Below are 16,521 nucleotides of genomic sequence, written 5' to 3'. Positions count from 1 at the left end.
CTTATTAAGCCCTTCTGTCCATTCCAACCAAGATCACACCCACTTATGCTGGTCTGTTATAATGGTGAACTTCATAATGATTCAAAACAATCAAAAGTAGGACTCATAATAGCAACCATGAAAAGAATCCAATAGTACAGGACAAAGGAAAGAGGAACAACTTAAACAACAGTTAGGAAAAACAAAACCTGGAAATATCTATTTCTGATTCCTACTAAGTTAATTTGGAAATCTGAATTGATGGGCACAAATCTGCAATCGGTTATTTTCTGAGAGAAATTCCCTAATGTATGTGTTTTAGTATTTTTATTCTAACTTTAAGGGCAAAAATGCGTTATTTTTAAACAAAATATGTTCAAAAATGATTTTGATTTTTTTTGGTCACTTATATCTTAACAGAAAAATTTAAGGCTTCTCCTATTTTATTGATGGGTACATGTTTGTACCATTAGCTTATTTTTACTAGTGTTTTAAAATACAAAAGTATAATAATTTTGTCAAAATATAAGCATTATTCAAATTCTACTTAGAAAAATTCATAACTAGGAGGATGATTTCTACCTCAAAACACAACGTGCTAACTCAATAACAATACTAAAAACAATGATTCTTACTTTACTTGTAGTGTATGACTATTATCTTATACATTCAGGCCATCTCATGCCATTCAATATTTTTAAGAGTTCTAAATTGCATGGTTTTCTATTATGACATTTGCCAGTCAACAATATATAATTTTGCTCTAGGGTTAAGGGAACTACAGAAATATTGTTTTATAGTTTTATCTCAAATTTCAAAGTAGGGGAAGAGGGGAATTGATCATACATGAAACCCACCTATAAGTAAAGAATGATTCAATATTGAGATTATCTTTAGGCAATCATTAATATTCATTAATTCAAATTTTTCTTTTTTAAAAAAATTACAAGTTAGTTTTAAAAAACATAATTTCTTGAATATAATTTTGAATTCTAACACTGATCCTTCCATGTTAAGATTCCTTTGTCTTCTTCAGACTTTTGGCTTCCACAAACCAAAACAAATATGAATAAGGTCTTCATAATAGCACGACCACTTACTCATCATACTGGATATAATAAACAAGATCTTCACTGTTCACAGAATGAGAGTGAGATGTGGAAGGTGTACTGTCCAACTTATTTGTATTGCCTCTGGAATGATCGTGATTTAAATTTCCATTAGTCCTTTTGCCACTCTTTGCTTTAGCTTTGCCACTTTTAAGTTGTTTTCTTGCTGGGGACACACTCTTTATATGAGCTTCAAACCAAGAGCCAAGAGAATCATCTCGAGCATCCACCAATTCATTTATCTGAAAAACAAGTTTTAAAAAAAAGCATTCATGAACATTTTAAATGATAATGTGCTTGTAGAATTAGAGTAAGTTAACATACTTAACTATATTTTCTAAAGAATCTTGGACAAAAATGTGGCAGCCCTTTTTGTAGTGGCTAGAAACTGGACAATGAATGGATGTCCATCAATTGGAGAATGGTTGGGTAAATTATGGTATATGAATGTTATGGAATATTATTGTTCTGTAAGAAATGATTAGCAGGATGAATACAAAGAGGCTTGGAGAGACTTACATCAACTGATGCTGAGTGAAACGAGCAGAACTAGGAGATCATTATACACTTCAACAATGATACTGTATGAGGATGTATTCTGATGGAAGTGGATATCTTCAACATAAAGAGCTAATCCAATTCCAATTGATCAATGAGAATCAGCTACACCCCGAAAAAGGAACACTGGGAAATGAGTGTAAACTGTGAGCATTTTTTTGTTTTTTGTTTTTTTTCCCAGATTATTTTTACCTTCCGAATACAATTCTTCCTTTGCAACAACAACAACAAAATTTGGTTCTGCACATATATATTGTATCTAGATTATACTATAAGATATTTAATATGTATGGGAATACCTGCCATCTAGGGGAGGGTATGGAGGGAAGGAGGGGAAAAATTCGGAACAGAAGAGAATACAAGGGATAATGTTGTAAAAAAAAAAAAAATTACCTATGCATATGTACTGTCAAAAAAAATGTTATAATTATAAAATTAACCAAAAAAAAAAATCTTGGACAATAAGATATAATTGTATAACATTCTATGCTATTAAAATAAATTAAAGAAAAATTTCACTTTTATTTTTCTAAATCATGTAATTAATTTTCAAAGAATCAGAAAAACAAAGAAAGATATTAATAAAAAATGGCTTAGAAATTTAGTTTTTAACTTATATTCTCAAGATTTGCTAAGTTTCCCTAACTGTTCTATAAAATGAGAAAAATATCCAAGATATTCCCAGATAATCCATCATAACTCAGTATTGTGATATATCTTGAAGATATGATATCTCAAAAGAGAGGAATAAGAAACAATAGCTTCTCTTTATAAAAGAAATAACAAAAAAAAGCATTAAGTAGCTGGGTATTAAAATAATGCTAGACAAAAGTTTTCTTCCTAAGAAATTATAACATCTTGGAGAAATAAAATGACATGAATAACTGGAATTGCACAGTTTGATTCCTAACTAAAATAAGAAAAACTGATTTTAAGGCCATATACTGATTTAATGAAATTAGTATCTCTAGAATTCAACAGAGTTGTGTTTCAGGGGTTTCTGCTGGATCTTAGGTTCTCAAGCTGACTCAAAATACAGAGATCCTACTATATCAATCCATTTAGTATTGTCTTACTTCCATCATCCCTGTTCTCATGAAAAGGAAGACAGAACAAATACTTATTTTTTTCCTTTCTTTTTCTGAGGCTGGGGTTAAGTGACTTGCCCAAGGTCACACAGCTAGGAAGTGTTAAGTGTCCGAGATCAGACTTGAACTCGGGTCCTCCTGAATTCAAGGCTGGTGCTCTATCCACTGCACCACCTAGCTGCCCAAAACAAATACTTATTAAGTACAAATATGCCAGGCATTGTGCCAAGTATTTTTACAAATACAAACTTTGATGAAATTATTTGCTCTAGGCCTACGATTCCAAATATGGAAATTCCCTCTACCTATACAAACTGGCAACCCCTCTGTAGCTTAGTTTTTGAATATTAGTTTTGGTACTGAAGTTATTTGCCCATGATTACACCAAGTTGTTATATTTCAGCGGGAGAACTTGAACTTAGCATTTCTGACTTTAAGACTGGCCCTTTATATATCAGTCCTTAAATATAAAATATTTCTAAAAATATCGATGAGTAATCTATAGATGTGCTACTCCCTCTAGTTATTCAAAATGAATCCCATGAACCTCATTTTGTGCAACTATTATTGATGTGCTCCCCCAAATCCACTAGATAAGATCTATTCAAACTATTCCTTTTGATATCCTGAGTTTATATATATGCACCCACATGCCACATTGTTGTTACTTTTGATATCAGAAACCTGAAGAAGTTATTTAACTAAGATACCAACCCAGTGAATATTAAGGTCAAGCAAAGAAAACAATCATATCTACTTAAAATTCTTGCCCTGATCACAGAGGATGTTCAGTACAGAGTCTAGATGGAAGAACTTACGAAGATGGTTTTATGTTCCAGATGCATGCTTGCAAATTATAAATTTGCACAGTGTTGATTGTATCAAGCTCCTTAATACTGGTATTCCCCAAAAAGCTTTTAAAAACAAATTTCAACATTGCATATTCCAAATTCAGTTGACATATGTTGGTTAGCATTGCTGAACTGCTTTGATAATAATAATTATAATAGCTAGTATTTATGTGTTACTTGTGGCTGGCCAGACATTGTTAAGCAGCTTACAATTATTTCACTTGATCCTCAAAACAACCATGGGAGGTTAAGTGCTATTATTATCTTCATTTTGCAGATAAGGAAATAGCCAGTAGTTAAGTGACTTGTCAAGGGTCACATAGCTAAAAAGTATCTAAGGTCACATTTGCATTCTTATCTTCCCTGCTCCAGATCTACTACTGCATCTACTTTGCCACATAGAGTTCACTGGATAAGGGGGGCGGCACATATTCAACAACAAAAGAGATGTTAAAACAAAAGATACCAATAAAAGAAGTTTCAAGAAAGTTAGTTCATTCCAGGACATGTGTTCCAGGTGAAGTACACATGTAAATGCTTATTCCCTTCCCCCAACCATCCCTTTGTTGGATTATCATCCATCTAATGCCCCTAACTGTAAGTACCAAATCTGGATTTTGGACTTTTTAATGATGCCTAAAGCACTGACAATTTCATGGACTCTATGTAAGAGAAAGACAACTGTGGGATAGAGTCAAGAAACTGATAAATAAGTATTTTAGACTACAAGCCAAAGTATTATTGATAAATGGAACAGTATCATCACGGAAAGTAGTTACAAGTAATATGTCAAGGAGAACAGCCCTCTTAATTGGTTTTATTTTTCATTTTTGTCAGTGAGTTAAGTGAAAACAAAGATGATGCAAACTGGCCAGAAAATAAATATTTAAGGTAATAGAACCATGATACAAATAAAGATCTACAAGTTAAATAAATACAATCTAAGAATCTAAGAAAATGAAATTTTAAGTACTTGCAAACAAGGGCTTTTTAAAAAGACAACTGATTATAATGATGTCTTATTTTTTTATCTTGACCTCACTTTGTATTCCTTTCCTATCCTCACTCACAGAATTATTCCTTTTAACAACAAAAATTTAATAAGAAAAAAAATTCATCAAAAGCAACCATCAAAATAAACTGACATTAAATACAATGTTTCATATCTGTGGAACTTTTCCTTCCAAGTTCCACCCCCCAACTTGTTCAAAGACATGGTGAGACATCTAATATTTCTCCTTTGGGGCCAAGTTTGATCCTTATACTTTAATAAGCTTCAGTTTCAGTTGTTTTACAGGGGATAGTCTTTGTTACAATTATTGTCTTAAAAATCATCATATACAAACATAGTATGAGTGAGATATAATTTAACAACAGTTCATAAGAAAATAATTTATTTTACATACACAAAACCAATGCAGTCAAGATTTAAAAGGGAAGCAGAAAGCTGGGGAAATTTTTTTCTTAACAGTCAATGTTTCTAATAAAAGGCTCATTTTTAAAATATATAGTAAACTGACTCAAATTTATAAGAATATAAGCCATTCCCCAATGGATAAATGGTCAAAGAATATGAACAATTTTCAGATGAAGAAATTAAAGCCATTTTTAGTCATATAAAAAATACTCCAAACCACTATTGATTAGAGAAATGCAAATTAAGACAACTCTGAGGTACCACTTCACACCTCTCAGATTGGCTAAGATGACAAGAAAACAATGAAAAACTTTGGAAGAAATTCAGGAAAACTGGGACACTAATTCCTTTTGGTAGAATTGTGAAATGATTTAACCATTCTGGAGAGTAATTTGGAACTACGCCCAAAGGTTATAAAATTGTGCATAACTGATCCAGCAGTGTTTTTTAAGTTGTATCCCAAAGAGATCATAAAGCAGGGGGAAAAGCCCCTTTATACAAAAACGTGTATAGCAGCCCTTTTTGTAGTAGCAAGGAACTGGGAATTGAGTGGATACCTATCAGTTGGGGCTGAAAAAGCTATGATATATGAATGTAATAAAATATTACAGGCTGATTTTAGAGAAAAGCCTGGAAAGACTTACATGAATTGATGCTAAGCAGAACCAAGAGAACATCGTATAAAGTAACAATAAAATTCTGTGATGATCAACAGTGACGAACTAGGCTCTTTTCAACAGTGAGGTGCTTCAAAGCAATTTCAATAGACTTGGGATGGAAAATGTAGTATTTTCACCTTTTTGTTCTTCTATGTTTGTTCCCCCTCATGCTTTTTTTCCTTTTTGATTTGATTTTTCTTGTGAAGCATGAGGAATATGGAAATATGTCTAGAAGAACTGCACATGTTTAACCTATATTCCATTTACTTGCTACCTGGGGGAGGGAAGGGAAAAGGTTCGAGGAGAAAAAATTTGTAACACAAGGTTTTGCAAAGGTGAATATTGAGTTCTATCTTTGTATGCATTTGGAAAAATATTTTGAAAAAACAAGTCATTTTGGTAAAATATAAGCTCCATGTGATAATACAATGTCTATCAAAGCTAATTAAATGCTTAGATTGTAGTATTAGAAACAACATTCAGAACAAGTGAGATAATGATTCTATTGTGTTTGTTTACCTTTCTGAGCCTCAATTATCTCTTTTGGAAAGTGAAAAGGTTGGGTTAGATGATTCAACATTATTGGATATTGGCTCTTAGGCCTATGATCCCAATGTTCAGTTCCAATTTTAAGAAGCATATTAGTAAACTACAATGTGTCTAACATAAAGTACTCAATTCTCATGTGACAGATTCAAGGTAGCACTCCTTTGGATATTCTCCAGAGTTCATTTTGTTTTCCCCAGAAATGAACACATTGTTTCGAAAATGTTCCTACAAGGTTAGAATATAGTTGGACTATTCTGAAAGCTCTTTCTCATCTACAGCATGACAAAAATCATATTAACTATTTTGGCCACATTACTGATCAGACATTAGAAACTGAGGTTTGCTCACATCCCCTAGACCTTTTTCAGAATTGCTATCCAACTCTGCCTCTCAGATCTTACATTTGTCAAGCAAACATCCTGTACTTAAGTGGAAAGCTACAATTCACCTTTTTCAGTTTCATTAGGAAAAATGATTTGATTTGGTAATTAAGAGATTATTGATAACTTTGGAGAGTAGCTCCAATTGAATGATAAAATCAATTCAGATGAGAGTTTAGAAATGGATGGAAAGAGGAAATTGAGATTCTATAATTACAGAAAACTTAGTTTTCTCAAGGATTAAAGCCAGGAAAAAAGAGGTAAGAAGGACAGCTACAGCTAGCAGGATGGTGAGATCAAAGGTTTTTTTTCTTCTTTTTTTAAAGAATAGAGGAGGCATAAGAAAGTTTGTAGGCAGCAGAGAAGCAGCTAGAATGGATACAGAGACTTTGAAAAATGGTGAGAGCAGGGATGACAGAGGGGGAAATTTGCTCAAGAAAACAGAATATAATGAAATTAAGGAAAAATAGAAATGTAGAGGGGTTTACCTTGTTAAAAAGGCCACTTTTTCATGCTTTCAGTTGAAGAAGGAAATGGGGAAAGACATCTAGGTAATGTGAGAAGAGGAAAAGGGGAAAAGAGGTAGATATTGAAAAAATGAGTTTTACTACTGGCTCTTTTAGCTCTAAGGTGTTTCAGCTTCTTTCTTCTTTTGTGGCTATTTTGTGTAATCTAACTTGGAACATAAAAACAGACAATCTTTCTTTCCGATTTTTTTTAGTCTACATCTTAAAATTTTTTTATAAGATACTTGGTCAAACATATTTTCACCAGTCTTTAGAAAAGGTAAGATGTTCTCCATTTCTGACCAGAAAATTTTCATCCCAAGGATACTATGAAAGGTGATCCAAAATTCCAAATCAGTAAAAAATTACTCATGCATATGTACTGTCAAAAAAAGTTATAATTATAAAATTGATAAAAAATGTAAAAATAAAACCCCAAACTCCAAATCATATTCTTAAGACTACTACCACCTTCTTAGCCAGCTATTCACTTCAAAGTTCACTTTTCTTTTCTCTATGAGGAAAATTCAACCTATACTCCTATGGTCTTTCCTCCCTAAGACTCAATAATTGCCAGTAGTTTTTTAATTTTAATTTTTTAATTTTACAATTATAACTTTTTTTTGACAGTACATATGCATGGGTAATTTTTTACATTATTCCTTACACTCACTTCTGTTCCTATTTTTCCCTTCCTTCCCTCCACCTCTTCCCCTAGATGGCAGGCAGTCTTATACATATTAAATATGTTATAGTATATCCTAGATACAATATATGTGTGCAGAACTGAATTTCTTATTGCACAGGAAGAACTGGATTCAGAAGGTAAAAATAATCTGGGAAGAAAAACAAACATGCACACAGTTTACACTCATTTCCCAGTATTCCTTCTCTGGGTGTAGCTGATTCTGTCCATCATTGATCAATTGGAACTGAATTAGATCTATTCTTTGTCGAAGAATACACCCTAATACAGTATTGTTGTTGAAGTGTATAATGATCTGGTTCTGCTCATTTCACTCAGCATCAGTTCATGTAAGTCTTTCTAAGCCTCTTTGTATTCATCCTGCTAATCATTTATTATAGAACAATAATATTCCATAACATTCATATACCATAATTTACCCAACCATTCTCCAATTGATGGGTAACCATTCAATTTCCAGTTTCTAGCCACTATGAAAAGAGCTGCCACAAACATTTTGGCACATACAGGTCCCTTTCCCTTCTTTAGTATTTCTTTGATATATAAGCTCAGCAGTAACACTGCTGGATCAAAGAGTATGCACAATTTGGTAACTTTTTGGGCATAATTCCAGATTGTTCTCCAGAATGGTTGGATTCTTTCACAACTCCACCAACAATGCATCAATGTCCCAGTTTTCCCACAGCCCCTCCAACATTCATCATTATTTTTTTCTGTCATCTTAGCCAATCTGACAGGCATGTAGTGGTATCTCAGAGTTGTCTTAATTTGCATTTCTCTAATCAATCAATAGTGATTTGGAACACTCTTTCATATAAGTGGAAATAGTTTCAATTTCATCATCTGAAAATTGTCTGTTCATATCCTGTGACCATTTATCAATTGGAGAATGGCTTGATTTCTTATTATTATTTCTTATTACTAGAGTCAGTTTTCTATATATTTTGGAAATGAGGCCTTTATCAGAATCTTTAACTATAAAAATGTTTTCCCAGTTTGTTGCTTCCCTTCTAATCTTGTTTGCATTAGTTTTGTTTGTACAAAATTGCCAATAATTTTTTAAGATTCCTTCTGGAAGTGTCACCTATGTCCATGTGCATCTCTAAGTTCGCAGTTTTTATATTAATATTATAGATTTGGAAGTTGGAAAGGTCCTCATAAGCTAATATATTAATTCAATGCTTCACATTTTGTAGATAAGGAATCAAGGCAAAAAAATTACATAATTTAAGAATAATAAAGCTATTAAGTGATTCATTATGATAAAATTTGGATTCAGATATTCTTGACTCTAAGTCCAACATTCTAACCCTTAAGTAATATGTTATGTTTCAGAGGCAGTTAAGTGGCAACAGTGGATAAAATTTTAGACTTGAAGACAGCAAGACATGTTCGAATCCAGCCCTGGACACAAACTAGCTTTTTAACACTAGACAAATCATTTAAACTTTGCCCAGTTATCTCATCTGCAAAATAGGAGTGATAATAATATTTATCTCCCACGGTTGTTGTAAGGACAAAGTGCAGTGCTTTATCAACTTTAAATGTTATATAAATGCTAGCTATACCTACTACAAGTCAACAAACCACTATTGTTATCAGGTCAAAAAATAAACAGAGAATCAGGACCAAGCTTTTCTTCCTTCGATTCTTGTTGGGTGGTATCACATGATAGTTTTTAGGGTTCCATTGTATCATTCTCTCAAAGACATGCAGATTTGTTTCTCAGTACATCCACTTAGCCCCTCTTCACAAAGTTTTAAAGCTCTTATTATATTAGTGGGGTTGCAGAGTGTGAAAACAGAAAGACAGAACACAAACCTCATAGTAGGCATGTAGGCTAAACATAAGACAGTCAGGTGAACACACTCATTACAGACAGATATGTACTTAAGGAGAGTTAGGAACTCTTCTTTGCTGATGCACTGGGGTTCTACAATCTTACCAATTTTCTAAACTAAATAACGCTTTATTTTAGGGATGCAGGATGAGAGGAGGGAAGGAAGAATGGATCTCAGGGTAGGAATCTGAAGTAAAACCAATATTATTGGGTTACTTTTAGTTCAAATTCTATGTCAAGATAGCCATTTTTTAAAAATGAAAGTAGATTCATATAATAAAATCCTCAAAACAACAATGAATGCAGTACAATAGTATGTAAAATTCTGTGAGCGGGCAAGGTCAGATTGCATCAGCACATGACTTTTCTCTGTGTTAATGTCTAGGTCCATGACCAATGAATTGTATTGCTTGCTGCACTTACACATGGTATGTACATACACAAAATTAAATATATTTTACGTTATTTTAAAAGCTATCATATTTTTATGATTGATTCTTGTAAGCACAATATAATAGGCACAAACCTGCTACTTTAAAAATTTAGATAGCTTGCAAACATATATGGATGATCATTTGAAATTTTCAACAATTAAATTTATCATCTTTAACTTTTAACAAGTAAAATGAACCTTTGTGATTAAAAACCCCCAACAACAAAAGGTTTGAACAGAATGCTATTACCTACAGAAGCTAAGGAGGAGAGAGATGCCAGCATAAGTGGAACACACAAACACAAAATCCACATATAGAAAAAATTGAATTATATCAAATGCTTTCAAAAATGAATGTAAACCTTTAAAAAATTCATAGTATTGTCTTAACAATAGTTTTATGATCAATTCATTGGGAACCATATCTTCCTATTTTGAACTGCAAGTGAATAAAATAGGCATAGCTAAAGATACTCATCTGTATGATCTTACACATGTCCAATGTGCTGAAATTGGAATGAGGGAAGATTTGTTATTTTGCAAATCTAGTAAGAATCTCTCTCTCTCTCTCTCTCTCTCTCTCTCTCTCTCTCTCTCTCTCTCTCTCTCTCTCTCTCTCACACACACACACACACACACACACTCAACTTCCAATATAAGGGAGAGGTTTTGAAAATGAAAATTATAAAAGGGACTCATTAGATTTTAATGGCAGTACAATATACAAGAGTATGATATTATATCCAAATGGTTTATTTTTTTTTATTAGAAAGAAAAACTAGTTAACATTTTAGTGTGTAATAAATGAAAAAGTTCTAGCTTTAGAAAAAAACTAATTCTGATGTTTAGCTTTCCTTTCAATATTCCTAAAAAAATAATAATTAAAAGGACATTAAAACTATCAGTAGAAGCCACCGGTTCTATAGTGTTTTATTTCCTAAAAAGTAAAAGAATTTAAATCCAACCAAATAGATATTTGTTTTAGACTTTTACACATCTTTATGGGAGCATTCTGTGCCCCTTCATTTTTCTATTCCCATTGCACTGTGAGCTCTCATCATCGTGTACTCGACCTAAACATTAACAATGCCTAAACTTCAGCTGTAGCTGTATTCAGTTCAGTATCAGCAAATTTCCATGGCAACTGAATATTAATTGAGATGAGTAAAAAAGAACATTTAGAGTTACAGCCAAATCAAGCCACTATTGCAAAGCTTACTTCTAAGTCATATGAGAGGAAAAGAGAGGAAACGTTCAAAAAATACTTTTAAAAATAGAATCTAAAAATTCTAAAAACAAAAGCTGAAAAATCCTTTGGTGGGCAATATATGATTGGCTTCTTTTTTTGGAGTTTCTAAATAGCCATCTAAATCATATTTTCCTGTAACAAATGACATTAAATTTAAAAGATAATGAGTTTGAGACAAAAAAAAATCCCACAAATATTTTTGTAAAAAATTAATCAGATCTCAATTTATTTGGTCTACATATCTAATTTTCTTAATGTGGGTCATATTTGTTTTAATAATGTTGAGCAAGATTTTTAAATTTTTTGCAAATTTTAAGTACCATTTTGCTATCCTCAAATTCTTCATTGTGGCCTTGAAGCAAACCTGTATTTTTAAAGGATATGACAACACAAGTAAAAAAGGATTCAGGCATGGCCTTGATTCTAGACTAGTTTAGCTAGCCAGCTAAGCTTAGAAAGGTTCATCAAGTTCATCATGGGGTTAAAAAAAAATTTCATCCACAGTAACTAATTCTCAAAGGTTTTCTGCTTTCTCAGTATTACAATACACATTGATGCAAGGTATGCCCACAACAATGAAATCAAGTATGAAATTTATTAGATATTAAATGAAGTAGTCATAATTATGACAGACTAAAAAATAAGAGAAATCACTGAAAATCAGAAATAATTAAAATTTTTAATCTTAGAAATTTTCATAAATCATGAACCAAACTTTTCCCCAAAATGATTGATGTATACATGGCCTCTAAACTGGATCTGTGATCATTTCATTTTTCTAAATCTTGGTCTACTTGCCTGAAAAATGCAGGGTTTTAGAATGGATTTTAAGGTCCTTTTCAGCTATTTACATCTTATGCTTCTAAAAGAAATGAACAGATTTTAAAACTGAATTTCAATAGAAATTGCTAGCATTTTTACAGTAGCTAAAACTTAAGTTGGTCATTAAAAAAAGAAAACAAAAGAAAAGAAAAGAAAAATAGACCTAAATTGCATTCATCAGCTTGGTGGGAGGGGGAGAAGTGTTCTTTTTTTTTTCCCCTATCCAAAACAGCTAAAAATCAGCAAGACTCAATTTTGTAGGGTTGAGGGGAAACAGTCTGAGGGACAAAAAAATTAATGTTATAAAAAGCTATTTGACAAGATAAAAACATTATAATACAGAAAATACTCTTTAATGTAGCAATCTCACTAGTATTATATTTCAAAGATGTTCAAAGAAAAAAACCACTTCCACCAAAAATATCAATAGCTGCATTATTCTTAATGTTTTTAAAATTAGAAATATCAATCATATACAACTATTGGTAAGAAGTAAATTAAATGGTGAGCAATGAAAGAGAACACTACTGTGCAATAAAATACAAAAGAAAAATGATTTCTATAGAATGATTAAAAAAAAGTAGAATTGGAAAAAAATAAACACTACCTACACCTACATAAAAGCCAAAGACAATATTTTCAGCATACAATGCAAAAGGTTAAAAGGGAAATACTTATTTTTAATCAGAATGTAAATGATTTGGAATCTATGCCATTATTCACCTTCAGGTTGTTTACCCATTAAGAGTATCCCGGAGTTCATAAGAATTTAAGATTTATTTTAAAAGAAATGGAGGGAATTTGATTAAACTATTTAGACTTATTTCTGACAAAAAATTCTGCAGTTCCATGAAACATGTTATAAATAGGAATTATCAGGTCTTGAATAATGAAAAAGTCAATCCAACATGTGCTTATTTAGCATCCACTACATGTAAGGCACTATTGTAGGGTTCTGGAAATCCAAATTCAGAAACAAAATTATGCCTAACTTCCAAAATGCTCTGGGGCAGGGTGCAATGATACAGTGGAATGAACATTTGATTTAAAATAGAGGACATGAGCTTCAAATTCTGGCTCTCAATACCTGTGTGATGACACCAGACAATTAATGTATTAATCTCAGTTTCCTCACCTACAAAAAGAACTTGGTCTAAAGACCTCAGAATTCTTCCAGCTCTAAGACTATGGTCTCATGATCTTATGCACACAGGAAAATGAGTACAAATAACTGAAAAAGAAAGAGATAAAACTAAAGGACCCACGAACCTATGTGGAGGAAGGTGACATCTGAATTGCTTTCAGGGCATGATCATTTCACAGAACAAGAAACCTCAACAGCCATTAGTCCAACCTATACCCAAAAAAGAAATCCCCATTCTTCATTATCAGATAAGCTGTTATCTGTACTGTCATGGAAGACATCTAAAGAGGGGAATCTTTACAATTTTTTATGTTAGGTAATTTTCTCTGATACCAATCTTTAATTTACCTCTTCAAACTTCTATCTATTACTCTGGTTTCATTACCTAGTGCCACATGAATGGGTCCAATCGCTCTTCCTTTTCTCTTCTAGGTTAAGTATCCCCCCCATTCCTTCAAGAAAGCTTCACAATACTTTGGATCTTGGGCTTTAAATAGCCTGATTGACTTTTTTTTTTTTTTAAAGGATTTCCAACTCATACATGTCATTTCTAAATTGTGAAGCCCAGACTGCCTATAACACTCCATATAAGGAATATTATTTTCCTTTTTAAATTTTTTTATTAAAGCTTTTAACTTTCAAAAGATATACATGGATAATTTTTCAACATTAACCCCTGCAAAACTTGTGCTCCAATTTCCCCTTTTCCCTTTACCCCCCCCTCCCCCTAGATGGCAAGAAATCCAACACATATTAAACATGGTAAAATATATATGTTAAATACGATATACGCACACATTTACAATTATTTTGCTGCATAAGAAAAATCAAATCAAAAAGGAAAAAATTTAAGAAGAAAATAAAATGCAAGCAAACAACAACAAAAAGAGTTGAAAATGCTATGTTATAATCTACCCTCAGTTCCCACAGTTCTCTCTCTGGGTTAGATGGCTCTTTTCATCACAAGATCACTGGAATTGGCCTGAGTCATCTCATTGTTGGAAAGAGTCACGTCCATCAGAATTGATCATCATATAATCTTGCTGTTGCCATGTACAATGATCTCCTCGTCTGCTCACTTCACTTAGCATCAGTTCATGTAAATCTCTTGAGGTCTTTCTGAAATCATGATGCTGACCATTTCTTATAGAACAATAATAAGGAATATTATTTTCATATTTACTCTTTGGCTGCTATATGCCATGAGATTCATATTGAGTTTTCTCTCCCCTAAAACCACAGATCTTTTTCAAACCAATTGCTACCTAATCATGGTTCCCCTATGTTGTGTTTGTCAAGTTGTTGTTTTGTTTTTGCTTTTGGAGGGGGATTAAATGACTTGCCCAGTTACAAAGCTACTGAGTGTCTGAGGCTGAATTTGAACTCAGATCCTCCTTTCTCTAGGGTTGGTACTCTATTCCACTGCACCACCTAGTTGATCCACTTCCCTCAGCCTCTCTCTTCTCCCCTTCTCCCCATTGAGTTTTTTTAGAGTCAAATATGAGACTAAATTCATTCTTTATTGAATTTCATTTCATTATATTTAAGACAATGCTTTGGTCTTCCAAGATGTTTTGGAATAGGACTGTCATCTCATGTTAGCATTTGTGATCTGCTTCCTTGATAAAATGTCATCTATACCTTTATAGGTTATTAACAAAAATGTTAAACATCCCAGAAGCAAACAAGGACAGATGGAAAGAAAGAAAAAAAAAAAAAGCATCAAGTTCTTAATATATTCTAAGCACTGGACTAAATGTTAAAGATACAAAAATATAAAAGCAAAGACAGAGAATTTGTTATAATGGGGAAACAACATATACAGGGAATTGGTGGTCTGGGATATTTTAAAAATTAGATATGTGAGTGTGGTTACAGTGGAATAGACTGATACAATTAATCTTTCTCAGTTTCCAGGGACCTAATAGGGATGGCCTGGTTCAAAAGTGAGAAACTAAGTCCCTCAATGTATATAAATTGCTGTGGAAGCTGGAAAATAATTAAGACATAAATCAGGTACAGAACATCTCACAAACTATACCAAGATAAGGTCAAAAAGGGTACATAACTGACAAAATGGGAAACACCAAAAACAATTTAGAAGAACAAAAAATAGTCTTACCTGTCAGATATATGGAGAAAGGAAGAATTCATGATCAAAGAGAGAACATTACAAAATGTAAAATAGACAATTTTGATTATATTAATTTAAAAAGCTTTTGCGCAAATATCAATGAAACCAAGATTAGAAGGAAAGCAGTATCTTTATGGCAAGCATTTCTGATAAAAGCTTCATTTCTCAAATATATAGAGAACGAAGTCAAATTTATGAGAATACAAGTAATTTCCCAAATGATACATGGTCCAATGATATGAACAAACAGTTTTCATATGAAGAAATCAAAGCTATCTATAGTCATATGAAAAAGTGCTCTCAATCACTGTTGATTAAAGAAATGAAAATTAAAACGTTGGATACTATCTCACACTATTAGATTGGTTATATGACAAAAAAAAAAAAAGGAAAATAATAAAACTGGGAGAGGCTATGAGAAAAATGAGGCCTTAATGCACTATAGGTGCAATTGTAAAATGACATCTATTCTGGAGAGCAATTTGGAGCTCTTTATCCAAAAGGCAGCCAAAGTGTGCATACCCTTTGATCCAGTATTACTACTATTACATCTGTTTACCAAAGAGTTCATGTAAAAAATATTCATAGCAGCCCTTTTTATAGTGGCAAAATATTGGAAATTGGGAGGATGCCCATTAATTAGGAAATGGCTGAGCTGCAATGTTCTTTTTCTTTAAATTGTAATCCTTCTCTTGGGGGCAAGTCTTTTGGGGAGCTTCTAAAGGCAGCCTTGGCTTTAGTTTCAGTTCAATAATCCCAAAATGCAGCCAGGAATTAAAGTCCAGATCCTATATTGTGTCCTTCAAAATTCTGAATCTTTTCTCAGGGTCTGGTTAACTTTAGTAGAGGCCTATTTCTCTTCTTGACTCCCGAGAGCTCTTGTCCGAATGTCTCCAGATCCAAAGGTTAGTCCTTCAGCCTCCAGCCTTTCATCCTCCCCAATGTCTCCAGCCAGCACAAAGGTAGATGTGGGAATGAATCAGATTCCTCCTCCTGGAGAGTAGGCTTGTGGGAGCTCCTTAAAAGTATGCTCTCTTAAAGGTATGAATCTCATGGAATTCTAGTAAGTACATTACTGAACTAGAGAATTGTTAAGT

The 16,521-nt window shown here is 32.7% G+C and overlaps 1 protein-coding gene across 1 annotated transcript in view; it reads right to left on the bottom strand.

Annotated features, from left to right (window-relative positions):
- UHRF2 (ubiquitin like with PHD and ring finger domains 2) overlaps positions 1-16,521 on the bottom strand; it is a 155,657-nt gene that overhangs the window by 92,087 nt on the left and 47,049 nt on the right. The window contains exon 3 of the mRNA XM_074282882.1: positions 1,080-1,330. Within this exon, the coding sequence (XP_074138983.1) occupies positions 1,080-1,330 (251 nt within the window). The remainder of the gene's footprint in view (positions 1-1,079; positions 1,331-16,521) is intronic.

The sequence above is a fragment of the Sminthopsis crassicaudata genome, chromosome 1 (genome assembly GCF_048593235.1).
Source record: "Sminthopsis crassicaudata isolate SCR6 chromosome 1, ASM4859323v1, whole genome shotgun sequence".
Classification (NCBI taxonomy): Eukaryota; Metazoa; Chordata; class Mammalia; order Dasyuromorphia; family Dasyuridae; genus Sminthopsis; species Sminthopsis crassicaudata.
This window is presented reverse-complemented; position numbering and strand designations above follow the sequence as displayed.